Consider the following 27332-nt stretch of genomic DNA (forward strand, 5'->3'; position numbering starts at 1 on the left):
GTCGATCCTCGTGGCGGTGCCTGCCGCCTGGACACGGAGGACGACCTATATGTTCCTACTACGACTCTACACCCTCTGTACAACTTGACAACTCTTACCTACGAGGTCGTAGCTGTTGCTTCTCTTAGCGAGGTCTTAGCTACCCTAGGTACCTAGGTAGGTACAGGCACCAGCACCAAGTACCCATGGCACAAGTACATACAAGGAAGAACCTGCTCAGCATTCATCAGGCAACCATACGGCCTAGCTCCAGCAGGTAAGGTACCAGGTCCAAGGATGGGGGCGAGGTAGCCTGAATCGACGACATGGCCTATATAATTAGACTTCCCAGCTCAGTTCAGCTGGTACTTCAGCTCGACCTCCGAGTTTCCACCATCATCGACAGAGCTAGGTAATCACTTGACGTGTTTGATCCCGGTCAACAAGACAGAGTAAGGCGCTGATTACCCAGGTTGACGAGTCGTACCTACTCAAGCCCAACTCTTGGATTCCTCAACCCATTGCTTGTCTCTCTATCTTCCACCAGCTCAGTCTCTTACTGGCTCTCTCACTCGCTAGCCAACCGCCAAACACACGACAAAAAAACAACAAAGGGCAAAAGCAAGATAAGTCAACCGAGACCATGGCAGCAACTCCCACCACCTCTACCAGCGGTACGGCAACAACCATCATCATCGATGGCCGGGCAACAATCTGCAAAGTGGCCGAGCGGGCCTCTCTCACCGTCGACATTTCCGACTCCGGGTACGACAAGGAAAAAGTGGCCAAGAACGTCATCGAAACCGCCAACACCCTTCAAGAAGAACTAGACCGACTCTGTCCACGGATTGACTGGGCCGTTGTTGGACAACATTCGACTATTGCTGGGGATGATTTCAGTACTGAAGATTTTGGTGGAGGTGGTTCTACTGCTCTTGACAACGACCACATCTCGCCCGATGCACCCGTGAGCTTTTACTCCATCTCATCATTGACCACGTCAAGCCGGACCGAACAATTGAAACGTGACGACGACAGCGACGACGACGATGATTCTGACGATGACATGTCCGACAACGACAATAACCGCCGCAAAGTCCGCAAAAGGAAAATCTATACGGCCGAAACGAGCATCGACGTCCGGTTCCGCGACTTCGTCAAGCTAGGCGAGGTCGTCGTGCAGTGGTCGGCGACCCCCTATGTGCAGCTGTCGGGCATCGATTGGTCTTTGACGGATGACTCGGCCGCCGTCATGGATGAACAGGTGCGCGTGACCGCGTTGCGCAATGCCATCAGGCGCGCCAAAAAGTATGCCGCCATCATTGCTGAGGATTGTAATTCTGGTCCGGGAAAGGCTGTCCCCGTTCATGTTCATCCCGTCAAGATTCAGGATGATCGCTCGATCTGGGCAAAGGGTCTTACCAAGCAGACGGCTCGCAAAGCTACGGCAAACGCTGCGTTTGGGATTGGTGCTGGCATCGATTTCGAGCCCAAAGTCATCGAGGGTACTGTCGATATCAAGGTCGAGTTTCAGATTTCGGTGGGGAAGTGATGCTCGGGGCTAGACGTGGCCCAAGGTGGTAATGGTGATAAGTTGTACTGCTGGTGTGGTGACACTTTGGTGGTGGTCGAGTCGCGAGTCACGCGGAATGGGATGGAACTGAACATGAGGTAATAAGGAAATGCGGCAACACAGAATGACCGACGGCCTTGGGAGAATTTGAGAGGGATGCAAGTTGAACAGGGGCCATCAGTTTATTTTGTCAGAGATCCATGATCATGCTTGGCTGTATTTGGGACAGGACTTAAGCAGAGCGGGTATAACTCTGGTAGGTATATCCTAGTACCTATGGCACGCCTAACGGCACCAACAGACATGCATGCCATCTTGTACGTTCAAGGTGTCGACACTTTTGCAGCAGATTGACTCATAACTTGACCTGTCTGACAATTTTGCGGGCCCACGGATGTGCATCGCCGCGGTAGACGAAGCGGTCGATGTCGGCGGTATTGAGCAGGCCCGGATGTGCTTGACTGAGGCTGGTGATACCGACCATCTGCATTGCAGTTTCGAGTTCATCTTTGAGAACTGAGCAAGAACAAAAGTGTTAGTAGTGTGTTCACAATGACAAAATTTGTCGGCGCCGTTGGGAAAGTAGTTAATAACTGGTCTGCCACACTTACTGTCAATCGCCTTCTCGACCCCCTCCTGACCATAAACCAACGAATACAGAAACGGACGACCAAGACAAACAGCACTGGCACCAAGACAGATAGCTTTCAGCACATCCGTTCCACGACGTATACCGCCATCGATAAAGACCTCCATCTTCTCCAGGACCTCGGGACAATTTGCCTGAATTTCCAACAATGTCAAAATCGACGGCTGGGCGGTATCCACGGCGCGACCGCCATGATTCGAAATATATATCCCCTTACATCCGGCCTCGAGAGCCTTGCGCGCATCCGCGGCGCACTGAATACCCTTGACAAAGACAGGTATACCCGTAAACTCAATCAGCCATTTGATGTCTTTCCACGTAATGTCCGGATCAATCCAGGATCCCGTGGCACGCGCCAGACCCGTTCCTTTATTGTCCTTGGGCAGAACAGATGCTCCCTGAACGTTACGCGACGGTTTGAACGTGGCGTCAATTTTGATCCGTTCGTCAGCCTCGCGTTTTCCAACGACAGGTAAATCCACCGTGGCCAATATCGCGCGCGGCTTGAGAGAGACGACTTCGCGTAACAAAGTCTCGGTGGCCCGTCGGTCTTTGTTGAAGTACAGTTGGAAGAATTTGGGATAAATGGGCGGCATGGCCTCGGTGATTTCGGCTAGGGAATATGATGCCCCGTTGCATACGCACATGGTTGTTCCGCGTGACACGACTCCCCTGGCCATGGCTAGTTCGCCGTCTGGATGGGACAGTTTTGCCAATGCGGCGGGCGATGTGAATATCGGCACGGAGTATTTCTCGCCTAGAACGGTGGCGGTGGTGTCGACTTCTTTCACGCCAACAAGGACTCGTGGCCGGAACCAGATCTTGCGGTACCAGTCGATATTGGCCGCTAGGGATAAACAGTCGTTGGCGGCACCGGAGTAATAGGCCCATGATTTGGGTGATACCACCTTCTTGGCCACTTCTTCAAAGTCGTAGAGGTTGATGATCGAGTCTAGTGGTGGTTGTTTCTGTTCAGTTTCGGTCTGATCGTGCGTTGACGGTGACGGTTTGTTCTCAATCTCCTGAGCCTGGTTCAACTTCCTCCGCCATGCTTCCGTGATGGTGCTCTCGTCTAGTCGTCCTTTGTTTTTGCTCTTGTCGAGGTATCGACTCACTAGGCTTGGTGAATGTACTTCGTTATATGCCCGCGTCGCGTCCTGGCCCAAGTACTCGAGGATCACGTCCACGCCCCCAGGGTGCCGTGGTGCGAACTCGGTCACGTCCCAGACTGTGCCGTCAATCACTATCCAGGCGTCGGAGGGTGCGTTGTGCTTGCTGAGTTCCTCCACGGATATCTTTGGTCCATTTGCATTGCTGGTTTGGTCGGCCATCTTGGGCTCTTGGTTTGGCGTCAATGGCGTGTGTTGTATTAGGCTTACCTGGTAGTTTGTTTTTCCAGGGCCCGCACGAAGATGCGTGGCGAAGCGAGACCAGATTTGACAAAGGGAGTACGTGCCTGACAAGACAACTTTCAATACTTGTCGTAGAGATATGAAAAACTCGCTTGTTACGGTAGGCGAACTTTCCCATTGGATTTGTTTTCGCAAACCCCAAAATCTCCGGGGCCGCGTGGGGGCAGCAGCCCGGGGGAAAATCTGGAGCCGGCTGTTTGTGCGGTGCTTTTTTGCTACTGTAATCACAAACCCCCGATTTGCAGTGCCCAGGGTTCGATTCCACTGCGGGGGCCACTGGGGGGTTAGCGGGTTGGTCCTCTGTGCGGGTTGTTGCCCGCGCGTTGTTTGGTTGGGCCGAGGCGGCATGAAGGAAGATGCCGTTCCTCATTGCCGTCCAGGAACCTCCATGATAGCACGCTCAGGTCACGACGCCGGTGTTCCATGGTCTCTCCGGCGATAAAGACTTCAGGGGTAGGCTTACCGGTTGACCAGTGAGTCTTTTGGGGCGACTCAGACTTCTGAGACTTCAAGTTGTGGCAGCCACAAAACCCCGTCACGTGCAAGGCTGTCTTGTCAGGAGATCGCTGTTGATATCTTCGAGGGTAGGAGGTCCTGTCTGTTACCGTCCCTACAGGCAGAGTGTGGCCTGTCCTTCCAAAACATGATCTGGGCTGGGGTCAATCCAGTAGATGCCTTGGATTCTGTGCACTTCAAGTTGTGTCATGTTTGATGCTCTTGGCAAGGCTGAGCCAGATGTAGCGTACGTTTCGGATCCGAACTTTTTCATGGTTGAGGGATCCGTTGCTTCAAATATTGGATAGAAGGATGAAATTAAGATGACCTTTCGATATTCGCAAATGTACGGTCGCCGCAGGGAACGCAGCCTAGTCGTAGCACAGTTTTCCCAACTGCGAGCCTTGCCGGTCGAGACTCGGCCGGTTATTGTCGGCACACACCCAAGGCCAGCCAACAAAAATTTTTGGCAATTGATACCACGCCATGTTTTGCCACAGTCAAATGATGCACGATGATACCTAGGTAGGTAAACAAATCTCTCCTGGCACATTGATATAATATGGATAAAAGAGTCGCGTGTCTGGCATCTTCGCCAGTCATTCTGCTTGCAACGCCCTGCGCGTGCAACCAGCGGCATTTCGAGGGCGGACCACCATAATCACTCCTTGTGCCCATTTGTAAGGAAAGTACATGTCTGGCATTCATATATTGCTTTCTCATTGCTTGGATTGGTATCTCTGTGAGGTATGAAGAACCCGAACAGTATCACCGAGTTTTCGCAAGCATTGCAGAGGGCGAGCCGGTTTCTTGAGCCGGTCGACTGCCCGGACCAGCCTTTATTATGCTCCACAGTGAACAGTGTCGCTGGAAGCTTGAATGAGCAAACCTCAATTCAAAGTGACGAGGCAGCCTCCTGCTCTACATACAAAGAGGTGTCGAATTGGCCGAACTATGGAGCTATAGGCTGTGGAGCAAAGCTGTCTGATCATCGCCGATTCTCCGGTTTGAGCCATCATGGTCGTCCTACTTTCAGCTTGGGCAAAAATGCCGCTGAAACATATGTCCGACTTATTGAGGAGAACCTCCTGAGCCCCAGGGATGAAGTGACCCAGTTTATCTCTGGCAGATCAACTGTGCCAATGTCCATCTTCAACTGCACAAACACTCTCATCGGCGTCGGGATCCTTGCGCTGCCTTTAGGACTTCAGCAATGCGGCTGGGTTGTTGGCCTGGTTCTTCTCACATTACCTGCAGTGGTGACCGCTTACACTGCCAAACTTCTCGTCAAATGTCTTGACAGGGATCCCACAGCCGTCACTTATGGCGATATTGCACATATGGCATTTGGCAGCATCGGGCGGCATTTCGTGGAAGTGCTGTTTGTTTTCGAGCTCATCGCGGCTAATGTCGCGCTGGTTATTCTCTTTGCAGACAGTGTTGGGTCACTTGCTCCAATGCTGAGTGTGACGACATGGAAAATCATCATTGCAACCAGCCTCATCCCGCTGAATTTCGCCCCTTTGCGGATATTGAGCGTCAGCAGTGCCATCGGCATTTTTTGTGTGGTTGGAATCCTCGCTCTCCTTGTCTCGACCGGCCTGACAAAACCTGATGCACCGGGTTCCCTTCTCCACCTCGCACACACTCGAGCTCTTCCTACCAGTTGGAAAGCTATTCCGGCAACACTGGGCTTGTTTATGGCTCCCTGGGGTGGCCACAGCATTTTTCCCGCCGTCTACAAAGACATGCGACATCCGCAAAAGTACTCCAAGGCGCTTGCGTACACCTACAGCATCACTTACTCCCTTGCCCTCTCGATAGCTGCAGTTGGATACGTGATGTTCGGCGACGGCGTTCTTACTGAAATCACGTCAAACATTCTGGAACTCGACGCTTATCCGCGTATTGTTTCGGTTCTCACACTGGCGCTCGTCGCGGTGGTCCCTGTTACAAAGATCGCCTTGATCAACAGGCCGCTCATGGACACCGTCAACAGAAAGCTGGACGTGTCTCTTCTCCACCGAGAAAAGGCGCAAGAGTCAGCAGACCGAAAGCATGGAATCGTCCGCTTTGTTGTCGGCGCCTCGTGCAATGTACTGGAACTCATGTTGGCAATCATGGTCCCTAACTTTGACGATGTCATTGCGTTTATGGGGTCAGCACTCTGCATCACAATATGCATCATCTTACCTGCGGGTTTCTATCTCAGGGTTTGCGGCGGCGAGTCCTGCAAGAATGATCTCTTCAACAAGTCTATATGTTGGTCGCTGATTGCTATTGGGAGCGTTTGCGCAATTTGTGGGACTTTGTCCGCTGTGCTGGGCGGAGCTGAAACGAGCTAGAAGACGATGAAGGGTAAACAGCCACGCATGTTGAATGTCCTGCAAGATCCGCACAGTCCACATGTGGCTCACTGGGAGCTGGCAGGATTGCAGAATCTGACTCTTGGCTCAAGCCGGCATATCTCTTCGCAATATCGGAGACGCATCTCAGGAGCTTGCTGGTGTCTTCGTCGACTTGATATCGGACGATCTATCCTCACTGCGGCTTTCCAAACGAACACTATCTTTGCGCTGCAACCGAACTCAACCCACCAAAAGAAGTCTCCGGGGATTGCCCACATCGGTACTCCTGGACTTCTGGTCGAACATCACAAGGGCCAAGAGAGGCTTGCGGAATCATCCGCCTTTAGCCCGGAGGTCGCTTTCTGAAGACGCTGACTCGGCTGCCCCAAGTCTGTCTGACTCTTACCGCCCGAAGATGGAATATGGACTACAAGACTACTGATAACAAGACCGTCGCTACGCGAGTCATTGCAGATGGCGTGAGAACTAAGCCTGCATGCCTCCCACATCCGCATAATTTGGTGTGGAGCTAGCATTTAACACTGTGCCGAATGTGGACCCATACAAGGGTTTGATGCAGCTTACATATGCATTACATCTTCCCGGCACACCCGGACTGTCCTCCACCACCAAGCGGTGAGTGAAGTGCAACCCTGCACGAAAAAGCGTGTCTTCTTGTCAAACATCTGCATGGGGCTCCGTTCAAGCTCTGTTGTACCGACCCTCAGCCTCAGGCGTGAGGGGTTTCCATGATGTCACTATAAAGCGATGCACCAGCCTGCAGTGGTAGTACAATATCATATCTACCTATCTACTTATATCGCACCTCACTTTGGCTGTCACATGTTCCCATAGTATCTGACTGAAGGCGAACGACTCTTGAGAAACCAGCCTCACCGTGAAGTAAAGACCATCATAACACAGATTCCAAGATGACGGAAATATTCAACCCGGCCCCCGAGCCCCCGACGGAGCTCGGGCGGTATCGCATCCTATCGTCCACAGCCGGAGTGCGTGTGTCGCCATTGCAGCTGGGCGCCATGAGCATCGGCGAAGCGTGGAAGGGGTTCATGGGCACCATGGACAAAGAGCAATCATTCAAACTGCTCGACGCATATTTCGAGGTGAAAACCCATACACCCGCCTAACGCCAATATATATCACCACCCCACAGCTATCTGACATTTTGTCTTTTCTATCATATAGGCAGGCGGCAATTTCATCGACACGGCCAACAACTACCAAGACGAAGACTCGGAGAAATGGATTGGCGAATGGATGGAAGCCCGCGGCAACCGAGACCAAATCGTCCTGGCGACAAAGTACACGACACCATACCGCAACTACGACAATGGGCCGGCGAAACCGAACGGAAAACCCCAAACGGTCAACTACTCCGGCAACAGTCGGAAATCCCTACACCTCAGTCTACGGGACTCACTCAAGAAGTTGCGCACCGACTACATCGACCTGTTGTATCTTCACTGGTGGGACTACACGACCTCAATCGAGGAGATTATGGATTCGCTCGATATCCTAGTCAAGCAGGGCAAGGTTTTGTATCTAGGCATTTCCGACAGTCCCGCCTGGATCGTGAGTGCGGCCAACGAATATGCCAAAGCACACAACAAGACACCCTTCAGCGTCTACCAGGGTCGCTGGAACGTGATGCTCAGAGACTTTGAGCGCGATATCATCCCTATGGCACGACATTACGGCATGGCTTTGGCGCCCTGGGATGTCTTGGGCGGTGGTAAGTTTCAAACTAAAAAAGCTCTCGAGGAACGCAAGAAGCAAGGTGAAGGTCTGCGTGCCGCGTTTGGTCCGTCTGAACAGACGGAAGTCGAGGTCAAAGTCAGCGAGGCTCTTGAACAAGTCGCTGCAGAACATGGGAATTGTTCTATCACTGCGGTGGCCCTGGCGTATGTCATGAGCAAGGCTACAAACGTCTTTCCCATTGTTGGAGGTCGCAAGGTCGAACATCTTAGGGACAATATCAAGGCGCTCAGCATTAGATTGACGGACAAGCAAATCGAGCATTTGGAGAGTGTTGTCCCGTTCGATATTGGATTCCCGAGCAACTTTATTGGGCCGGATCCTCATGTTACGGGAAAGCCGTTTGGGTTGTTGGCGTCGAGCGCTCAGTTTGCTTTTGTCAAGGCTCCAAAGCCTATCGGTCATGAATGAAAGAGTCTGCTTGGACAAGTTGGTCTCGCTGGTTGGGTATGGATGGGTTTGTATGCCGTGCAGAAGTGCTGCTCATGATAGGTTGCCAGTGGATGGAAGGGAAGACTAAGCGCTCTTGTTGCAGTACCTGCCACTGGTATTGGAACGAGTAAAAGCAAGCGCCCAAAAAAGCAAGAATTACCAGGTAGTCATAGAGGATATTAGCCTATTTATTCCAGTTGAAAATCCATCACGATAAGTTCGATCTGCTTGACTCTTCACTGTTGATCTCATTAACTTGTCCGTGTGTGGGCGCATCGTGTCGTGATCCTATGTAGACAATCTTCAGGTACTGGCAGCGTAGTTATTTGTACCTCTGGTGTCAGTCGACTGCCACAAGGTCGGCCAGCCGGATCGGGATCGCACTCTGACAAGGCTGGCGAAATAGGGATGACTCTTGAATCCCGTGGTGGGTCCTTTTCTACCGGAGGAAAACAACTTGCCTGCTGCGAGTATTGTTTAGTGGTGATGTTTCACTCTGGTGGCACTGCAGTTGTAGTAGTCTTCTCTTGTCGCAGTATCATTGTCATTGGCTTGGTCACAACTCAGGCTCACCCTAGGAAATGAAATTGTTGGGTGTTTTCATGGGACGTTGACTTCACATGAACATTTCGGCAAGGACTCTGCCGGCTCGAGATGGAGAATTCAAACCTCCCTTCTGGACCACAGGTGCGAGACCATTCTTCCCTTACGAGGCAGGCAGGTTATTGTATGGTGAGGTGCCTCCGCTTGGAGCACGCGAGCACGTCTGTGGACGCGATCTTGTCTTACTGTCCATCTTACCTTGTGACAGGAGCTTCTCCTCCTTGGATTTTATCCGGTGAACATGTGCAACCTGTACTTTTTCTCATCAACCATGTTCAAGGCATTGTAGTGTTGAGGTAAAGAACGGCCCATGATGTCCGCAGCAAATGAAAGGGGCATAAACGTGAAACACGCCAAGGCTTCCCGCACGTGACCGGCAAACAATCGGCGAATTCCCCGCCGGGTCAATTTTCGCCGAAAGCGACTCCAAACTTCGACTTTTGTCTCCCCGCGGGATGATGATATAATCCGAGGGTGAGTGTCCACCATTCACCTACCACCCACACATGTGTTCCATCACCCTTCCCTGATAAATGTTTTCTCTATTTTCTATACAAAGAGTTTGCATCGCCGTCTTCAAACCAACGTTTTTCTCAAGTCACATACAATTATTCAAGAAAAAGCAAGTGCTTTACAAAAAGACATCAACCGCGGCTGTCAAAATGAAGCTTCTCTACCCCACCTCCATCACCCTCGACACCAAATCCCTCGAAGGCTTCAGCGTAACTCTCCAACCCTACGACGTGAAGCAACCCATTCCACAGGAGCACACCGACGCCGAAATCCTAATCACATGGACCAACACCTCTGACAATCTCAAGGATGCCGCATCCCGACTCACCAAACTCCGCTGGATCCAATCCCTTGCCGCGGGCCCCAACGACGTCCTCAACGCCGGCTTCGACAGCTCCAAAATCGCCATCACTACGGGATCCGGATTGCACGACCGCACTGTCTCCGAACACACATTGGGACTACTACTCAATGCCGCAAGGCGATTCTACGAAATGCGCGATTACCAGTTGCAGCGGAAATGGCCTGGTCATCTCGGTGGACCGCAACCGGATCGGCCAAAGGGGGCGTTTACGACTTTGCGCGACGCAAAAGTCACGATTTGGGGGTTCGGCAATATTGCCAAGACCCTGGCTCCGCATTTGACTTCGCTGGGTGCCCAGGTCAAGGGTGTCGCGAGACGGCCGGGCGTGCGTGATGGTATTGAGGTGTATAGCGAGGATAAACTGGCGGAAATCTTGCCGGAAACGGATGCTTTGGTTATGATTTTGCCGGGTTCGGATTCAACAAGGCACGCGCTGAATGCTGATCGTTTGAAACTACTGCCGTCGCATGCTTGGGTCGTTAATGTTGGGAGAGGCACTACTGTCGATGAGAATGCTCTTGTCGAGGCGTTGAAGAACAAAAAGCTTGGTGGCGCCGCTCTTGATGTCTTTGAGAAGGAACCGTTGCCTGAAGATTCGCCTTTGTGGACCGCCCCGAATTGCATCATTAGCCCCCACGCTGCTGGTGGTCGGCCGCAAGAGGCAGAGGTCTTGATTGCTGATAACCTGAGGAGGTTCCTGGCTGGTCAGGAGTTGAAGAATAAGATCTGACGAAATGGAGAGACGAACAGCACATAGACGATTCGAGTTGAGGTGCTACCCTGAGTGCTAATAGCATATGCCAGTAACTGGCCTGCCTAGAAAAGCAAACTCGAAAATCCGCCCGCTACATACCTAAGCCTAGTGTAGTACTGTACTTAGTATTCATCAGACCATGGATTCTCAGTACAGACTAATATTGATCTGATATTGAGTCTATACCAAGTCTAATCTAAAGTACTACCTATGAAACGAGCGACTCATTCTCCGCTCGCGAGGTAAACTCTCCATGTTGCGGGGGCGGCCGATACACCCGAAGTCTCCCACTGCCACTGGGAGCCGCCGTTCTGGTAAGCGTGCGAGGTCGGGTGGATCAAGAGTGTCTTGCTTCTTGCCAACTCATTGGGCGACCCCTCGATAATGTCGGTGATTTTTTTCAGCTGTCGAGGCGGAGTCCTCTGTCTTCAAGATTATCGAGACGACACTGGGATGCCAGCTGGGATGATTGAGAGACTCTTTTGGGGCAGTTATGCTGAGTGGACGTCTTTGGTATTGTTAGGTCTGAGAAACTTTGAAATGGCATGAGTCGAAGATACTCTCCAGGTTGCCGCGGTCTTCATCGGCAACGAGGAGCTGGAAATCCGGGCTCATATAGTGACGGCGCTTGGGCTCTCTTTAGGAGCCGTGGAGTAGGACCCTTGACTTGAGGCGGGGGGCCGGTTGACGGCTCTCCATTGTAGAAGGCCAGTCTGACACAACCGAATGTGGTTTGATAGTCTGCACAGCCAAACTCAGTCAGTTTCGGAGACATGCATGCTTGCTATCAGCATATCCACGAACCTGGACCTTGCCTGCCTCTGAAGGCGGAGACCACATGATAGTGGTGGTGCAATGGTGGAAGTGTTAATCAATTGACATTGGCCCGCCCCATGTAAGGCTTCACTATCTCCCGAAACAGCATGCTGTACTCATGCCCCCCGGGCGGCCGGGTGGAGGGTCGAGAGGCCAAGGCGGGCTGCTAGGCAGCCCTGTTTCTGGGATGATGGGCCCGACCAGGTGGTTCTCCCGGATCATGATAACATTTGCGATAGCGTAGTGGTTTGAAGAACAGAAAACATGGAGAATTGAAGCGGGTAGGAGAATTTAGATATACCAGGTATCATTGAAATTAGCTATCTGGTGGCAGGAGCAGGTCTGCTTGATGATGGGTAGGAACGGGAGTTTGCTTATGACTGGCAGGCACATCTGGCCCTACCATGGCCGTGGGCATAATATAGCCTTGTGTCCTACGCTCGGCGAGGCTGTGCGCCCCTGACCTCGGCAGGCAGCTCGTGTTATGTGACTTCCACATCATCTGTGATCCCCACGACCAGAAGCTACTACTAGATAGACATACAGTGTACTGCCTCATATAATCCGTAGCATGACAGGGCATGGGTTTTGACACTTTATTATGGATATCAGTTTTGTCTCTCGAGCAGTAGTACTACTACTGTGCACTACCTAGTTCATCAGCCTTTTAAGCGTTCAAGGCCGTGGAAGGCGGCAGTAGTGGCCGAGCATACAACTCCTCATCCCTCATCAAGCCACCTGTAATGTCAAGCTTCAGTTGACACAGTGAAAAGCAGATCCTTGGTAAACATACCACATCAGGGGAGTCAACTGCAGTAGACCGCTCCATCATTGTCCCATCCATTATCGTGCTGTGATTCCGAGGACAGAGACACCAAGCACATCTTCCCCGTCTTCTTCACAATAGAAAAGGACGCCCACTGCATGACCGGCGCAGATAGTGCGCAATCATGCACACGATATTGAACCCCAGCAGCAGATTGGTCATTTCAAGAGTCAGTTCCTCTTATCCATCACACTTCCTATTGTGAGATACTAAGCCTGGACCACTGTCGGCGGTAGAGTCTGCGGGAGCGTCTTGCATCTCAACATCTGTGTCGACCCCTTCAACAGCGTTTGTATCCGCATTCTTCGAGACTTTGACAGGGGTGACAGCTTCGAGATCCTGGCCTTCATCGTCGACATTTCTCTTTCTCTTCAACTGCATACGGACTAGCTTGTGCACCGCCTCAGCGTCGGTGGCTTGCAGCATAGTGAGCTTCTTCTGCAGATCCTCCAAAGTGCATCCATCCAAGGCGTCGGACAACCAGTTGGAATCCCTCAAGACGTGCTCGTACTTGGCAGGTTTAAAGTCATCGCGGAACAGCTGGGGATCCTGGTAGAATAGGGCCAGGAGGTCCTTCATTTCCGTTACGAGCGTCATGATCTGTCGACGGACTGTTTCCTTGGCCTCGTCCTCCACGCTCTTGACGGTCGAAATCCATCCTAGGATTTCGGCATCTTTCTTTGACTTGTCCACATTCACCCGCTCCTTCTTCTCACAGTTGCCGTCGTCTGTATTGGCGTAAGGCACATCGAGCACTGGTCTTGCGCCGTAGGTATCCAGGTATGGGCAGGGTTCAGTGTGCTCTGGATGAAAGAAGAAAGAAGCTTGCGGCTGGTGCGGGTTTGCTGTGTAGTAGAATGACTGTGGTAGCTCAGGCACGACGTGATATTGCTTCCAGTGGGTCCAGATAGTGTGGTACTGACCCCTCAACCAGGGAGCTTTCATTGTCTCGTAGGCTGCCGACAGCTAGAGAAATAAAGAATTAGTATATTTCTTCAAATGGGGAAGTGGAAAGCCTTGACTGCTTGCTTGCCCACTCACTCTATGGAAATGAGCTGTGCTCTCTGGGTCCTGAGGGCGTCTGTCCGGATGGCACTCAAGGGCGAGACGGCGATAGCTCTTGGTAATTGTCTCGTGTGAAGCGTTGCATGGCACCTGCAAGATAGCATAATAGTCATCGAAACTGGCCGCGCTGGCAGCAACAGCGGCAGCGGCAGCGGCGGAGGAAGCCATCTCTCGGTAAAGAGATAGATTGTAGCCCATGTTGAAACCTAGTTTTCGAGCAGTCGCGAGACGTTTGATATCAAGCAAGCCCAAAAGAATCCAGAGCTGCTACTTGTAATCCTAATAATCAAGCTGAACAACGCGGATCACTATTCTGTATGTCTGTTCAAAGGAATGAAGCCGTTGTTGGTGCCAGGTGGTGGTGGTTCAACTTCGATAAAAGACTGAGACGAGTTCGCGGCCGATCTGAGGCGAGGCAGAGACGTAAAAGAAGTGAGTGGCTGCAGTGAATGCGCGCATCCATAGCTGCGCTAGGTACCAGGCAGTTGGTGACGTGTTCTGGCCATCTTTGAGTTCTGGGAGGCCGCTGTATGTATGATGCTTGAGGTTATGACAGGACAATAAGCTCACATAATTATATATGTCGATGAACATCCGGAGGCCACTGCCCACAACGCCCCCAGGGGAAACACGAGCCCCCTCCAGCTTCGGCCTAATCCCAGCTGCATGGCACCGGTGGCACACGACAATGTGTCTCAGACTGCTAAGCGTCCTTAGTAGTGGCCTTACCTTGAAATTTAAACCTGGTCAAGAGCGCACCAACACCGTGTCACGTTCAACACAATCTGCTTTGCGGCAGACGGGTGACAGTACAAAGAAATAGAGTGAAGGACTACACTAACCTGGGGGACCGAATCGTGACAAGTTTGAACACTTTGTTTGTACAATCATCTATCATAACTTCGTAAGCTGCATGTACCACGGGCCAAGCAGCAAATGCAATCAATGATATTTGGTAAAGGTTCGCAACTGCTCACGGCAGTTGGTAAGGTGAACATATCGGCAGCTCCAGAAACAGTGCACGCTGCCATAGACACCGGTGCAGAGTGAAAGCCAGGACCTCTGCAAAGCCAGCCTGTATGGATGTCCGATATGGCTGGTCCAACTGCAGCAAATCCCAAGCAATATTGCTTGACTGCCTTCCATGCCCGTCAGGCTGGACGGATAGCTCGGGGAAATGGGCTCGAATCCTTCAGAGGCAGGAACGGACGAGGCTTCATCTTTCACCTCGATGGCATTCGGTCATTGTCATGTCGCAAAACAAAATCATTCGAGAACCACCCGGGTACCGACGTCCTGTCGTTCTGAGAGCGAGAATGATTCTCGCCGCGACAGACATCACCACGATTTCGGAGTGAATCATGACTTAGGGCTTCTGATGGTACCGCATACTGGACAGCTCGATCCCAATCTTTCAAATACTCGTAAGGACTGCGCAACCAGGCCTCCAGTTCATGCAAGAACAGCTTCGCATTCTCGCGGCCAAGGAAATCTTTCAGAAGCTCCTCCGCCTGCCCCGTACTGCCTTTCAAATCGATAGATTTCAATATTGAGATAATGTACTCGAGTAGAAAGTCGGCATTGCTGGACCTGCGATCCACCGACCGGGAGCTGGTGGCCGGAGAGGTTGAGTTGAGGAAATCAAACACCTGTAACTCCCGCCTGATCCACATTCTAGCTCGAGATATAAGACGCTCGTCCTTTGCAAACGATTCCGGTGTAATGTTGCGGTAGCGTGAGATACGGTTGGAGCCGACGCGTAAAGAATATAGTTTGTGGCGATAAACTTGTCGGCGAAACTCCAGTGCGTCGTCTCTGGAGTCTTCTCTGCGATTGGTGTGATCTAGCGGTTGACGACGTCCTCCTCTTTCTCTTGAATATGGCCCATGTGGCCTCGATCTGCGCTGTTGAGCCCGCGCTGATACGAATGCCGGCCGACCAGGTCCTGTCGGTTCAGGTGGCGGGAGGTAAAAGATCTTGGTCCCTTCTCCTTCATTCTTGTTGCCCACGTTGAACTCGACCGCCTTTACCTCGCCCTTGCACAATGGGCATACCTGCTGTCTTTGTAGCCATGTCCCAAGACAGGGGAAATCGAACTGTTCGTGGCGGCAGGGAAGGGCAACTGCTCGCTCGGTAATGTGGTCGAGGCAGATCACGCAGTTGTCCGGCGAAGGCAATGCGGTGTCTGGGAGGACACTGGTTGGAATGTCGCATGAAAGCTGTGTCTCGACGAGAAATGCGCTTTTCGAGCCCGCAGGCTGCGGAATATTCGATACTATCTCATTCTCGAGCGTCTGTTGTGCCATTAATTGACTGTTCGAGGACTTAGGTGAGAATGCGCGTGCAAGGACGAAAGAGACATTGTATATATTGCTCAGTTCTCTTCGGTGGCGCCATCAGAGAAATGCTCCACCGCAGGGAGGGCGTCGTCACATGAACGGATTACATAAGATCCCAACTCACGAGGCTGAGGCGAATTAATCCTGTGAGGCTGAGAGGCTGCGGGCTGATGCGCCTGTACCCTAGACGTTGAGATCACAGCCTCTTGACGGAGTACGAGGCTATGCACCGATCATCGGGGTCATATGCGTGCCGTGACTAACATTGGTATGACCCTATTTGCGAATTTCCAATTTCAACGCCGCTGGTGGACTACCCTGAGGCAACCCACGAGGCAAGACCTGGGGGACCCTCAAAATCACTTTTGTCCTCTCTTAGACCGCCCTGTGTTCGATCATGCAGGAGGCATCTGACTGGCCACCACGCTTCCTTCAGCCGCCAGCGTGGCATAGTATAATTGCTTCTCTGCACAGATCACCATCCTTCCCTTGCCGGCAAAGTTGAAATTCGCCGAAGTGATGCCCAGGAAGATCTTACCGAGCAGCTTTCCAGAGGGGTCCCATACGTGCACACCATCGCCAACGCCCGAGTAAACATTGCCGTTGGTGTCGCAGTGAATACCGTCGGGAATACCAGGGGATACATATGTGAACAGCTTGCGGTTGCTGAACGTGCCGTCGTTTTCCACGGTGTATTGATAGCTACCAAGGAAGGTATGTTAGACTCTTGATTACCTATGTCGGAGGGAACTGTATCACTGGACTGGCCAACTCACATAGAAGCAGGCGCTGTAAAGTTATACCCATAGAAGGAATACTGTGCGCCAGTATCCGTGACGTATGCGTATGATCCATTGGGGGAGAAGGTGATGCCTGTGAAGTGGAAAATTGGTAAGTAGCTGGGCTGATGTGAGAGACCTTTCGTGGGTATCCTACCATTAGGGAGGTCAAAACCATCTGCAACTACCGTTACAGCACCAGTATCCGGATTAAGCCTGTAAACCTGGTTTGGCAAGGCCGGGGGAGGACGGAAGTCCTGCAAGTATCCGTAGAGGGTATCCGTAAAGTATATATCACCATTGCGGGGGTTGATGGCTATATCGTTCAGAGAGTTGAATTGACGACCAAAGTAATTGTTCAAAAGCACTTGTCATGGGTAAGTCGTTAGCTCGATAAGTTTTGATAGAACAAGCCAGCGGTTTCTTCTGCGAGGATTCAAGCGTTGCTCACCGGTAGTATTGTACGGTTCCACTGGGTTCATCAGGTAGAGCGACGGAGCAGTGTCGTTTCCTTGTCCTTCTCCCGTGAATACAAACTGGCCTCTGAAATTTGTAGCACCTGCAAAAGCCAGGGTTAGCATTACGTAACTGCACGAGTTGCCCTCGTTGAGCAGACGGGACCATACCATTGGAATTTATCACCGTCGGAGTCGCATTGACAGTGACGACATCGACCTGGCCGCTGGCATTTCGTTGAGACGATACAGCAGCAGCTTGACTGAGAGAAATTTTTAAGATCACATTGGACTTGTTGAGGCCCGTGCCGGCGTCTCGCGCACCTGCATTTTGCACGAAAAAAATCTCGTCAGTTGGCGGATACCTGGTTTATGAGTATTAGCGTCTCAAGGAGGCATTCTGACGGCTGATAAAGGTAGACAAACCAGACAACAGCTTCATGGAAGAGCGGGTTGCTGGCCTGACTGGCAATGACGGTTAGGGTTGGATTGGTGCCAATTATGTCGTAGAAAGCCTCGTCATAAACGTGGAAGGGTTTTGCCAGCGCTTCATCTTCGGTGACACCTGGCGGAAGGAATATCTGTAGAGCCAGGAATCATCCAGCCATTAGTTCTAGGGTCGCAGCGAGCATAGACACGTCTCCACGCTCTGGAGAAGGCTAACATGTCCGGATCCACGTACAGAAGTCAGATTGGACACCGACGGCGGCGGCACGGTCGGCAAGGCATTGAAGCCGGTCTGATCGATGACCAGTACTTGTTCCGGTACGGTTTGGCCGTACGATTGGGCCACGAGACTGCCGGCGAACAACAGTTGCAACAGCATGGTGAGAGAACAATGGCAAAGCTACCGTTGTAGAAGGGATGCGGTGCTGCCACGATCAAAGACAGCTTCCGATACTCACATAGTGATGTCCTCGGTAGGAACAAGGCGCGTTTTTATCTGAGCTTGTCGGCTGTACCGAGACCTACTTACCTTTCAGCTGAATGTGCTTGACCACCAGCCTTCGCCACGTTTCGTCTAGGTGCCTCCGCACAAGTGAGGTCATTTTTCAGGTACTATAGACACCCGAAGGCATTGGAAGCTAAACCTCAAAGCTTGTTAGGGGTTGAGTAACCGACGGCAATTGGAGGAGATGGGTGAAAGGGTCAGACTCAACCTAGACTTTCGGAAATTTGGCGGATGTACTGTCAGCCAACGGTCGGCGTCAATTCCGTGCAAGATCGCCGGCGACACACCGAGATCCACACGAGCTCCCGGATCTTTAACTTCTTTCCATGCACCGGACGAGAAAGCCTCAAGGTACGGCATTATTGTATTGGTCATGCAAAAACCCGGACTAGCGATATGTCGAGCATGCCGTGGGGAAATGCGCAGTGATGAGAAGAGGAAGAAAATTGGGAGTCCGGTGAAATTCAGAGATGTCCGCAGCTTATATGTCGCCCTCGAAATTCCAACCGGTTTCATAGAATGATATTTGTGCATTAAGACGAATGAGTGCTGAACCTACGGCGATCGAAACGGACTGGTACTCTTGAGGTTTAGCCCAATGCGCCCTCTCAGCTGACATGATTCCTGATCGCTCTCGAAATTCGAACGAGGGCCATACCATGATATCTGTGCTTTGAAACGAATGAGTGCTGAACCTGTGATGGCCGAAACGGACTGGGGCTGCCGAGGTTCGCCCCAATGCTCCCTCCGGCTGACATGATTGAAGCACTGTAACCCATGTTCCCGGCATTGGGCCGGTGCATGCTGTGGGATATATGAGACGACACGAGAAAGGTATAGTTGGTAAGCGTGTGCCGGCTCTTCAACATAACGCGGCTGTCAATGCAAGCCAGCTCTGGCCGAGGTAGGTACCTCCCTGCCCACAGAAACACACACACTTGCGTACAGCAGCGGCGAACGCCGTTGGGCACACAGAGAGACTCTCGGCCGAGTGGGAAATCAGCTGAGCACATGCGCACTCAGACCTCTGTGGTGGGTGCGTCAGATCAATGCATCTGACGGCTTCCGAGGAAGGTGTGTTGTGTCGGCCCTGAGGCAGATGAATCCAGTGACATGAACATTGATCTCGGGATCAGCCATTGCAACTTGCGGTATGTGCGATTCGACCACCAGGGGGCGTGACGGCGACAACAGCCCGAGGACGGAGGGACTTTCTGGTGACCGAGTCAGTGTGGCAATGGTGCACGACACCATGGATGATCGACGTCAACAGCTCTCTCCTCCCTGTGGCGTGCTTTTCTGCATAGCGTCTGGTGTGCAGAGCAGTATCCCCTGGCCCAATACAGCAAAGTGAGGTAGGCAGGTACTCAGGTAGGTACCTATGGAGCCCTGGAGAAGGACCATGTCGAGCAACCATGTTGATGAATCAATGGACTCTCGTTTGACCTACAAAACCAAAAGAGCCCAATGTGACTACCTGCCTTACCGTCTGGCCACCTGTTCCAAGCAATTCAAATTGCCGGAGGACACCTCGAACTTCACCCACCCACCTCAACATCACGTGGTGTTCGAAACCCGCCTTCCTCCAAACCAAAAAAGAGCAAAAAACTTATCCTCAAAGCCCAGCTCAAATCGAATGATCAGTTCGAATGGATCTGAGGTCCAAGGGAGCGAAACCTCGCCTATACAAATGTTACTTTGTAATCCTCAGCGCTGTTTTTCCGAACACCCGTTTTCGAGTCCAACCGCTCTCTGCTGAGGCATGGACACCAGTTGTGCAGGGCTTATACCACTCCCCCATCCGGTGATGGTTTGTCGTGTCTGGGAGATGGTCTAGCGGCCGAGGCTGGTCAGTGTTGGAGGGAATTCTGCGACCTTAATTGTTATGCTTTATACTTCGAATTATGGGTCCCTTAGGTCGCGTTCCATTCACTGCACCCGGGTGATCCGGGCGGTGATTGGCTGTGGACGAGGCGCGAGGCTAGGCTTGGCAGGGGGGACGTGACTAGCCCACCGCTGCAGTGAATTACTACCAGTAGTAGTGACTATCACGGCCTGTGGTTCAAGTCCGAGACTGGCCATGATTTTGGATCCACATTTACTTGACCAGTCTTTGATTTGGCATGTTTACCGGTCGTGTGAAGCCGTCACGGGCTGGGAGTCTCAAGCAAAATGTCATCTCATCTCAGATGTTCAGAAAGCACAACAGCAACACTATTGCCTACAACGGGGATCTGGACACACTTTGACTGCTATGTGCGAGTATTCTGTCAAGGAGAGCTTGTCCTGGAAACCATTCCACTGCTCAGATGGAGCGATGTCTGAGCATCGCATCACGAAGAATTATGTCCAAAATCTTCCTAGTCGGTCTTGCTGCTCGACGGACAACATTGATTCTTTCTGATCTGACAAATTCACCTGCGCCCTTTGACAACCTTGGTGTGTATAAACTCAGCTTCCGGTGACCTCCTCACTCTTCGGCTTCCTTCCTCTCAAGAAATGACAATTCCCATACAACCGCTTACTATCATCCCCAAGATCCTTACGGACACGCTCCCCAAACTCGAGCGTCTGTTCCTTAGTCCACCCGAGGACTCTCGTAAAAAGAGCCATCGAGACCCCCTCGACCGAATCAAACAACTGAGCCTGGAGATACATACCTAGTTCCTTGCCATCCTTGTCGTCGGCCCACCTCCCAATAGGGATCTTATACACATCATGGGCCACATCAACAAAGCCCGCCTTTTGAAAAGCATCCTTCATCTCCTCAATACACCTCAGCCGCTTCCCAAACTTGGAGCTCGCTTCATCCAGCAATCTCGGCCACTCAAACACCGGGGTGTCGGCAGGCAGCGGATCGCCCTCGTTGAAGAACCAGATTTCAAACTCCTGGGCCTCGAACCATCCTCCGGGCGCCAAATGGTCGTACGCCTGCCGGTACAGACGCTCCCAGTCACTAAAGCTGCCGACCATGTTGCGCTGGTGGATGTAATCGAATGGTTTGGGATATTCCCAGTCGCTTTCGGCGTCGTCGATCATGAATCGACAGTTGGCCGGGATCCATGTCGGCTGGATCGGGCTCAGATCGGTACCTAGAACCTCTGCTGATGGATGTTCGTCGGCAAAATCTAGCGCCCAGATCCCTGTGCCTGTGCCGAAGTCGAGCACGTTCTGTGGGTTGGTGATTGGCGCCGTGTAGAGCGCGCCCTTGAGAATCAGTCGGAAAATGTGGTGCAGCATGTCGAGTCGCTCTTGTTCCTGTTCGTCGTTGGGTAGAGCGTAGGCTCCTTCGCGGAAGCGATGGTACCGCCTCCCATTCTAGCACCGTCATCAGCGGACATGAGCATCAACAACAAAAAAAGGGAAAAAGCTTGCCTCGTAGACATAGTCAAAGACAGTAGATGCCAGCGATGCAGACATGCCGGTCCCTTCACTGCCGCCGTAGGTTGAGTCATGGTTTCCATGGCCTTCGGCGCCCACGTCAGTATCTTTTGGAGGACTATTGCCACTGGGAGCTTCGGGACCAGCCCCGTGGCCCTGAGCACCTTGCGAAGATGATTCATTTTGGTGTTCGTCCTGGGACTCCATAGACAAATAACACTTACTGAGAAGGACAGGCAGAGCCCTAGGTCTACCATGTCTAACGACATCCGATAAGCAGACTATGTACCGTGTGTAGTCTGTCCAAGAAGAGTCGAAGCCCACGAAGGATAAATGCCGGGGCTCGGCCATGACCAGGGGTGAGTGTGGGTAACATGGGTCGGAACACCATGATCTTCTCGGCCCGGACCTTAAGACGCCATCAAGTGGAACTCGTGTACAAGGGGGACCCACAGAGTATCACACCTTTTTGGCGCATGTGCCGGAGATGGGTACAGCTCGGGTGATCAGAATCCATTTCCCGCAAGCAGATATGCATGCCATTGCATGCCAATGGTGATATACTGCATACTGGCGGAGTTGATTGGTTCGCCAGCAGAATTCGTATGCAACAACGTCCCTTTCTTTAGTCGCTCGGGCACTGGCTGTACTGTAAGCCTGACCTTCAAGTTTGAGGCGGTCAATGCGACTGCCACTGCCACCTCGGAGCAACAAGAGCAGTCACTAATGACTCATTGCAACCTGCAATACACACCTTACTCTTGCTTCCGTTTGCATCACCTGACTCCCTTGCTCTCCGGTCGGTTGATTGGTAGCAGCCCGTCGCCCACTATTTCAAGATCCCGGTGCCATTCCGTATCATACAACTCCAGATACCCGGCATCATCATCCATCTTGACATCTACGCTGCCGTAGTTACGGAATATCATGGCTAAGATGACACATATCTCCGCATATGCCAGGTTGATCCCGATACATTGCCTGGTTCCACGTGAGAACGGTACGAGGTACTTGTCGAGTCCAGGCTGGCCGAGCCACCGGCCAGGGTTGAAGACGAGTGGCTCAGGGAAATAGGTACTGTCGAGGTGCATCAGCATACCCGTCATCGAAATCGCCGTCCCTGGCGGTAGAATGAATTGGCTGCCCTTGTTCTTCGTTCGATCGGTGAAGACCACGGCCTTGTCAGGGTCTATTCGTTGGAGTCGGGAGCTGACCCCGTTGCTGAGGCGCAACCCTTCCTTGATACATGCGCTAAGGTATGGAAGATTTTCAAGAACAGCAAGTGGTGGAAGATGCCGAGGATCGGGAATCGCATCGTTCAACTCCCTCTTCAGCTGGATGAGGACTTCTGGCTGCGTGAGAAGACAGAAGAGAGTGTATGAGAGAGCTGAAGCGGTGGTCAACGTTCCTGCAATAACGGTGACTTGTCCGTCTTGCCAGAGTCGATTCTTCGATTTCACCGCCTCCGGAAGGTCGCTGTTCAGAACCTCGTGGAAGATGGTATGGTAAGGAGCCGTTTTGTACATGTCTCCATCAAGATTACGCCGAATAAGCTCGATCTGGGCTTTCATGTCCTGTACGAGCCGTAAGCACAAAATTTGCAAGTTCCGTAGTGAACACAGACATACTCTCTGGAGCTTGACATATGATGCCATATTGGGATCTAGCATAACTTGAACCGAATCGGGGTGAGACTTCATCACGGAGAAGATAAAGGGAAAGTGTTTGACGAGGTGACCCATTCTGACCCCAGCATTGGATGCGTCGTGGAAGCTTGGGTCAAAGTCCTTCGCAGAGACTCGATTATCATCCCGCCCGAATGCATACTGCTCCGCAATATCTGTGCGAAGGAAATGTCAGTACGGATATTGCTTAGAAGTCAGTTTTCGGCACATGCCATTCGTAAGGGCCGCAAAAGCAAGCGACACGTTCAATGGTTCATCGAGCCGTCGAAACTCCTCAAATCGCGCAATCAATTTGCGGGCAACATCCTCAATCAGTGGCTTCAAACTACGAACTTTGGCCATTGAGAAGAAAGGATTCAGGGCATGACGCCTCAATCGGTGTAAGTCGTGCTTGACCGTTGTCAAGACTGAATCCGGGATCCCGAATTGATTGCAAAACCATGCCCATTTGTCTCGCCTCTGGGATGATCCGGCATAATGACATCGTAGAATTCTGCGTCGGCGATGTGGGCTTCCTCGGGATTGATGCGGATGATCGGGCCATATTGCTCCTGCAATTGCTTAATCTTGAATGTATATTGGCCCCGTAGGACAAGATCGTAATAGAACTCGAACCAATATGTCGCTTTTGCCAGAAGAGGGCCAGGGATGTGGGCAACTGGTGGTAGATAAATGCGGTACACATATAATCCAACAAGATAGACCACCATCAGCGAGCAGCACACAGCGAACAATGGATTATGAGACATGCTGTAGACTCTCCGCAGGAAATGAGCTCTCAATGTTGGACAGTCCAAGCACGAGGTCGACAAACTGCAGCTTCATTTGTGTAAAACTCGTCTTCAAGGCCATTATGACTGTGGGGGTGACCGTCGACGTCGACCGACGGCCAGGCGGCTTAGTTAGCTTTGATGCTGGTAATGGTCTATTCCTTTTCGAATCCGGAGGTGTGTTCGAGATCTGCAGAGTGGAGGGTCCAGGCCACTTTGAGAATCAGTGGGATGCCTGAAAGCCGACATCATGCCAACAGTCGAATGTGAGAAGCCAGGAAGGCGCTGGGTCTTGTCTGGCGAGTTGAAGGTCTCTGGCATGTCCTTGGAGGCGAGGATATGGGACACAATCCCGTCGTAGGACTAGTTGGTCAAGCGACTGAAAATACTGAGGGGTCCTCGGTTGCTTCGCTCGCATGGAATACTTTGCAAGCCTGCTAAGATCATGGTCCTGGTGACCAGGTTATGACTTGATTCCTGCGCACCAGTATAATATCGACGTACGAGTTAGTAGTCCATCATTTTGGGCCATATCACGGACCTTGGACTGTTCAGCGCATTCATTCAACTGGCAAGCGCCATCCTATCGACATTCGGCAAACATTTTGAAATGGATGACGACAAGAAGGGGTTAATCATGCCTACCTGGTAGTAGGCAAGAGAATAGACTGTCCGGCATGTCAACGAAAAGTGCAGTTGACGACAAGTCGCTTGTGTTCTTCGTATTGATAGAAACCAGAGTGTGTCTCCGGAGTAGACCATTCGCCGCGCCAAATGAAGCCTTCTGCAACAGTAAACACTATGGGTGTCAGTCATACATTTCGTCCTGGCCCCACCGCCGTTGGCCGGCCTCTGAAGTTGAATAACTCTCATTCCAGGCTATTAATACATCCAATATTGATGGGACGGATTGACCTGTCCTAGTCCAACATTCGTGCTGGAGTCTTTACTCGACAGCAGCTTCTTCCTCGAGTGCCTCCAGTTCCGCCTTCTCGTAGGCCTCCATGATCTTCGGATCCCAGATGGTCGTGTTCTTGTCGGGAATTCCATGTTTCATGTCTTTGAACACAGGTCCAATGCAATTCTCCCAACGCTTTCTGCGGTCCATCAACATCCGGGCATTATCTCCAATGTCTCTCGCCCTATTGACGCTGACTGCCGTGCCAGGGCCACCAGCTCCGTGACTGCCAGGTCGAGGCTTGTTGGCTCCAGGTCCACCCTTCTTGGTCTTGCCCAGAGTTCTTGTGCGCTTGAGGTAAGCTTGTTGAACTTGACTGTCGAGATCTTCATGAATGGTACTATATTCCTGGTACGCCAAACGCTCCTTCGCCAGGTCCAGTAGTCGAGCCTTTCGGGCACCATTGACGATAAGCACGCGACGCAGCTCGGCTTGCAACAGGCGCAGTCTCTCACTGATATCATCATCGTGGTGGGCATCATAGTCGGGCTCCTCATCCTGTCCTAGCAAGCCGAGATGGCGGAGCTCGCCTTTAATGCGCTCCTCGCTCTGGACGTAGTCAAGACGCTGTGAACTGGCTTGTTTGCCACCGGCCTGCTCTGCAATTGCGGCAGCAGGCGCAAGGGGCTTGTCGGCGTTGTCCTGGCCATTGGTAAGTCCATCAAGATCCATGGTGTCATTTCCGTCCGTTGCCATGAACGTATTCAGATCATTGGTTCCGTTGGCATTCTCATTCGCGGGTGATCGGTGCTCAAACTTGAGCAAGGACAAGAGGCGAGCTGCCAATGGTCCGGTCGAAACTTGGTCGGTTGCGAGATTGTCATCGTTGATCGCTTCGATGCTGCCTCGAGGTTCGTTTGGCGACAGTTTCTTCTCATTGTTGTTGTCGACATGCATCAGACCATCCTCTTCAGCCCAAATCTCCTGATACGACTTTTTACCACGTGGGACAGCTAGAAAGGGGGTGACTCGGTCGCCCTGCTTGCGGGTTAGCTGTATATCGCTAATAGTGTTGTCAATTGCGCTTACTCTTTCTCTCAGCCATGCCACATCCTCTTCTGTAAGTGGTCGCACATAAGGCTCGACGTAGGTAAGGAAAGTGGAAGCAGCTACTTGGTTGGTCGGTTTGGCATTGCTGAAGTCCTTATCAGGCGGCGTTCCTGCGATTTCATCGCTGAGATCCTTGGTCGGGAATGCTGTAACGCCGTAGATCTCCTTCTTCTCCTCGTCAGTCATGCCTGGAGTTACCTCCCGAATGTGATAGATGGCCGGATCGGGCGCCATCGGATCGGGAAAGAAGCCTTGATGGGGCACTGGCGGCGGTCCGTGGATGATGCGATTATCTTCTGCGTCAGACATAGAAACGTCCGACTTGGTGGGTGAAGCGTGGGCGCTTGCAGCCGCGGCCTCGGGAGAATCTGCGACTTCTGATAAGGACGACGTGCCAGGGCTCAGCTTGGTCTTCTTGGACGGTGAAGGGCTGTCGACTGGTCCTGGAGTGCCGATGGCGCGGCCGATCTTGATCTTGGAAGGTTCATCTGCACCGCATGCGGGTCAGTTACCACGACAGAAACTAAAGTCATGTGAAGTTTAAGCGCAGGTGTTCGAGCTGATCACGGCGGGCGCCGTTTCCAAAACAAGTCGAACATGATGCATATGAGAATATTGGGTCCTCCAGAGTAGAATGGCATACCTTCTCGTTTGATTTCCACGTTGTCGACCGTTTCAGGCCTGTCTTTACGCTTCTTCGCCTTGGGGTTCTTTTGAGAATGTGCCTCTTCCTTTCGGGCCTTGACCCGACGAGCCTGTTCAGCCTCTCGTTCGCGATGTTGCTGGTCCGACTCCAACTCCTTCTTCTGTTCATGGATTAACCGGATCGCTTTCTCGCAGGACTCGGCGCGTTTCTCCGCCGACTCGCTCAGATGCTTCAACTGGTCGATAATGTCATGCAAGGACTTGGGCTCCAGCCTCGTGCCATGTGTCTCAAGATAGTCAATTATTTCCGAATAATTCGGCTTCGGAGAGACAAGAAGTCTGCTCGTTTCCAATTCCAGGAGAGGTGTTGTCGTGGGCCCAGCGACCGTTGTACCCGTGCTGAGGACGGAACTGGGTGTAGTATTGCGACTTCTTGACCGGCGCGCATCTCGTTGCTGATGCTTGCCTTTGCCTTTGCCGCCACTACCGAGAGGTGGCATATTTCTGTATATATTCGGTATAAAAGGGGGTCGCCCACTGGGTCGGGACAGGAGGCGATGTTCAGCGCGTCGCGGTGAGGCTCATTGTATGTTCCTGGAAGGCCCCTCAACACAATACACTGATGCTCGGCTATTGGTATGTACCAGTATTGTCACAGTGTTGTGAATCACAGTGTCGTCAAGCACGGTATCGTCAATCACAATATCATACCT

The 27332-nt window shown here is 52.0% G+C and overlaps 12 protein-coding genes across 12 annotated transcripts; 4 read left to right on the plus strand and 8 right to left on the minus strand.

Annotated features, from left to right (window-relative positions):
• Positions 1 to 263: 263 nt before the first annotated feature.
• HMPREF1120_02903 (L-lactate dehydrogenase (cytochrome)) lies at positions 264 to 4521 on the minus strand. Its single transcript, XM_009156951.1, has 2 exons — positions 2164 to 4521; positions 264 to 2068 (listed from the first exon to the last, which is right to left on the minus strand). The coding sequence occupies exons 1-2, from the start codon at positions 3959 to 3961 to the stop codon at positions 1908 to 1910; spliced, it is 1959 nt and encodes a 652-aa protein (XP_009155199.1). The 5' UTR covers positions 3962 to 4521; the 3' UTR covers positions 264 to 1907.
• On the plus strand, positions 623 to 1531 carry HMPREF1120_02904 (uncharacterized protein; the record flags this gene model as incomplete). Its single annotated transcript, XM_009156952.1, has 1 exon — positions 623 to 1531. The coding sequence occupies one exon, from the start codon at positions 623 to 625 to the stop codon at positions 1529 to 1531; it is 909 nt and encodes a 302-aa protein (XP_009155200.1).
• Positions 4522 to 5250: 729 nt separating the features above from the next.
• On the plus strand, positions 5251 to 6453 carry HMPREF1120_02905 (uncharacterized protein; the record flags this gene model as incomplete). The annotated part of the gene is made up of 1 exon (XM_009156953.1): positions 5251 to 6453. One exon carries the CDS (start codon positions 5251 to 5253, stop codon positions 6451 to 6453), a length of 1203 nt encoding a protein of 400 aa, XP_009155201.1.
• A 935-nt stretch (positions 6454 to 7388) lies between these two features.
• Positions 7389 to 8643, plus strand: HMPREF1120_02906 (aryl-alcohol dehydrogenase AAD14; the record flags this gene model as incomplete). The annotated part of the gene is made up of 2 exons (XM_009156954.1): positions 7389 to 7580; positions 7663 to 8643. The coding sequence occupies 2 exons, from the start codon at positions 7389 to 7391 to the stop codon at positions 8641 to 8643; spliced, it is 1173 nt and encodes a 390-aa protein (XP_009155202.1).
• Positions 8644 to 9929: 1286 nt separating this feature from the next.
• On the plus strand, positions 9930 to 10874 carry HMPREF1120_02907 (glyoxylate reductase; the record flags this gene model as incomplete). Its single annotated transcript, XM_009156955.1, has 1 exon — positions 9930 to 10874. The coding sequence occupies one exon, from the start codon at positions 9930 to 9932 to the stop codon at positions 10872 to 10874; it is 945 nt and encodes a 314-aa protein (XP_009155203.1).
• Positions 10875 to 12720: 1846 nt separating this feature from the next.
• On the minus strand, positions 12721 to 13803 carry HMPREF1120_02908 (uncharacterized protein; the record flags this gene model as incomplete). The annotated part of the gene is made up of 2 exons (XM_009156956.1): positions 12721 to 13506; positions 13582 to 13803. The coding sequence occupies 2 exons, from the start codon at positions 13801 to 13803 to the stop codon at positions 12721 to 12723; spliced, it is 1008 nt and encodes a 335-aa protein (XP_009155204.1).
• A 1025-nt stretch (positions 13804 to 14828) lies between these two features.
• On the minus strand, positions 14829 to 15911 carry HMPREF1120_02909 (uncharacterized protein; the record flags this gene model as incomplete). The annotated part of the gene is made up of 1 exon (XM_009156957.1): positions 14829 to 15911. One exon carries the CDS (start codon positions 15909 to 15911, stop codon positions 14829 to 14831), a length of 1083 nt encoding a protein of 360 aa, XP_009155205.1.
• A 44-nt stretch (positions 15912 to 15955) lies between these two features.
• HMPREF1120_02910 (gluconolactonase) lies at positions 15956 to 18408 on the minus strand. The gene is made up of 7 exons (XM_009156958.1): positions 17861 to 18408; positions 17605 to 17759; positions 17350 to 17543; positions 17175 to 17282; positions 16881 to 17090; positions 16721 to 16817; positions 15956 to 16646 (listed from the first exon to the last, which is right to left on the minus strand). Exons 1-7 carry the CDS (start codon positions 18002 to 18004, stop codon positions 16340 to 16342), a joined length of 1215 nt encoding a protein of 404 aa, XP_009155206.1. The 5' UTR covers positions 18005 to 18408; the 3' UTR covers positions 15956 to 16339.
• Positions 18409 to 18486: 78 nt separating this feature from the next.
• On the minus strand, positions 18487 to 19794 carry HMPREF1120_02911 (uncharacterized protein). Its single transcript, XM_009156959.1, has one exon. It carries the CDS (start codon positions 19141 to 19143, stop codon positions 18739 to 18741), a length of 405 nt encoding a protein of 134 aa, XP_009155207.1. The 5' UTR covers positions 19144 to 19794; the 3' UTR covers positions 18487 to 18738.
• A 787-nt stretch (positions 19795 to 20581) lies between these two features.
• Positions 20582 to 21718, minus strand: HMPREF1120_02912 (uncharacterized protein; the record flags this gene model as incomplete). The annotated part of the gene is made up of 2 exons (XM_009156960.1): positions 20582 to 21448; positions 21515 to 21718. 2 exons carry the CDS (start codon positions 21716 to 21718, stop codon positions 20582 to 20584), a joined length of 1071 nt encoding a protein of 356 aa, XP_009155208.1.
• Positions 21719 to 22287: 569 nt separating this feature from the next.
• On the minus strand, positions 22288 to 23945 carry HMPREF1120_02913 (cytochrome P450; the record flags this gene model as incomplete). The annotated part of the gene is made up of 3 exons (XM_009156961.1): positions 22288 to 23085; positions 23140 to 23351; positions 23636 to 23945. 3 exons carry the CDS (start codon positions 23943 to 23945, stop codon positions 22288 to 22290), a joined length of 1320 nt encoding a protein of 439 aa, XP_009155209.1.
• Positions 23946 to 24912: 967 nt separating this feature from the next.
• Positions 24913 to 27119, minus strand: HMPREF1120_02914 (transcriptional adapter 3; the record flags this gene model as incomplete). Its single annotated transcript, XM_009156962.1, has 3 exons — positions 24913 to 25902; positions 25954 to 26462; positions 26618 to 27119. The coding sequence occupies 3 exons, from the start codon at positions 27117 to 27119 to the stop codon at positions 24913 to 24915; spliced, it is 2001 nt and encodes a 666-aa protein (XP_009155210.1).
• Between the last annotated feature and the right edge of the window lie 213 nt (positions 27120 to 27332).

The sequence above is a fragment of the Exophiala dermatitidis genome, assembly GCF_000230625.1.
Source record: "Exophiala dermatitidis NIH/UT8656 unplaced genomic scaffold supercont1.2, whole genome shotgun sequence".
Classification (NCBI taxonomy): domain Eukaryota; kingdom Fungi; phylum Ascomycota; class Eurotiomycetes; order Chaetothyriales; family Herpotrichiellaceae; genus Exophiala; species Exophiala dermatitidis.

Excerpts from the sequence above, each read along its gene's own strand:
- HMPREF1120_02903 (XM_009156951.1), bottom strand. The coding sequence starts at position 3,961 with ATGCCGCCTCGGCCCAACCAAACAACGCGCGGGCAACAACCCGCACAG. Across the intron at positions 2,069-2,163 it reads GGTCGAGAAGGCGATTGACA|TTCTCAAAGATGAACTCGAA; the intron begins GTAAGTGTGGCA and ends GTTCTTGCTCAG.
- HMPREF1120_02910 (XM_009156958.1), bottom strand. The coding sequence starts at position 18,004 with ATGCTGTTGCAACTGTTGTTCGCCGGCAGTCTCGTGGCCCAATCGTAC. Across the intron at positions 17,760-17,860 it reads CGGTGTCCAATCTGACTTCT|ATATTCCTTCCGCCAGGTGT; the intron begins GTACGTGGATCC and ends CTGGCTCTACAG. Across the intron at positions 16,647-16,720 it reads TTTACAGCGCCTGCTTCTAT|CTATCAATACACCGTGGAAA; the intron begins GTGAGTTGGCCA and ends CTTCCTTGGTAG.
- HMPREF1120_02911 (XM_009156959.1), bottom strand. The coding sequence starts at position 19,143 with ATGTGCTCAGCTGATTTCCCACTCGGCCGAGAGTCTCTCTGTGTGCCC.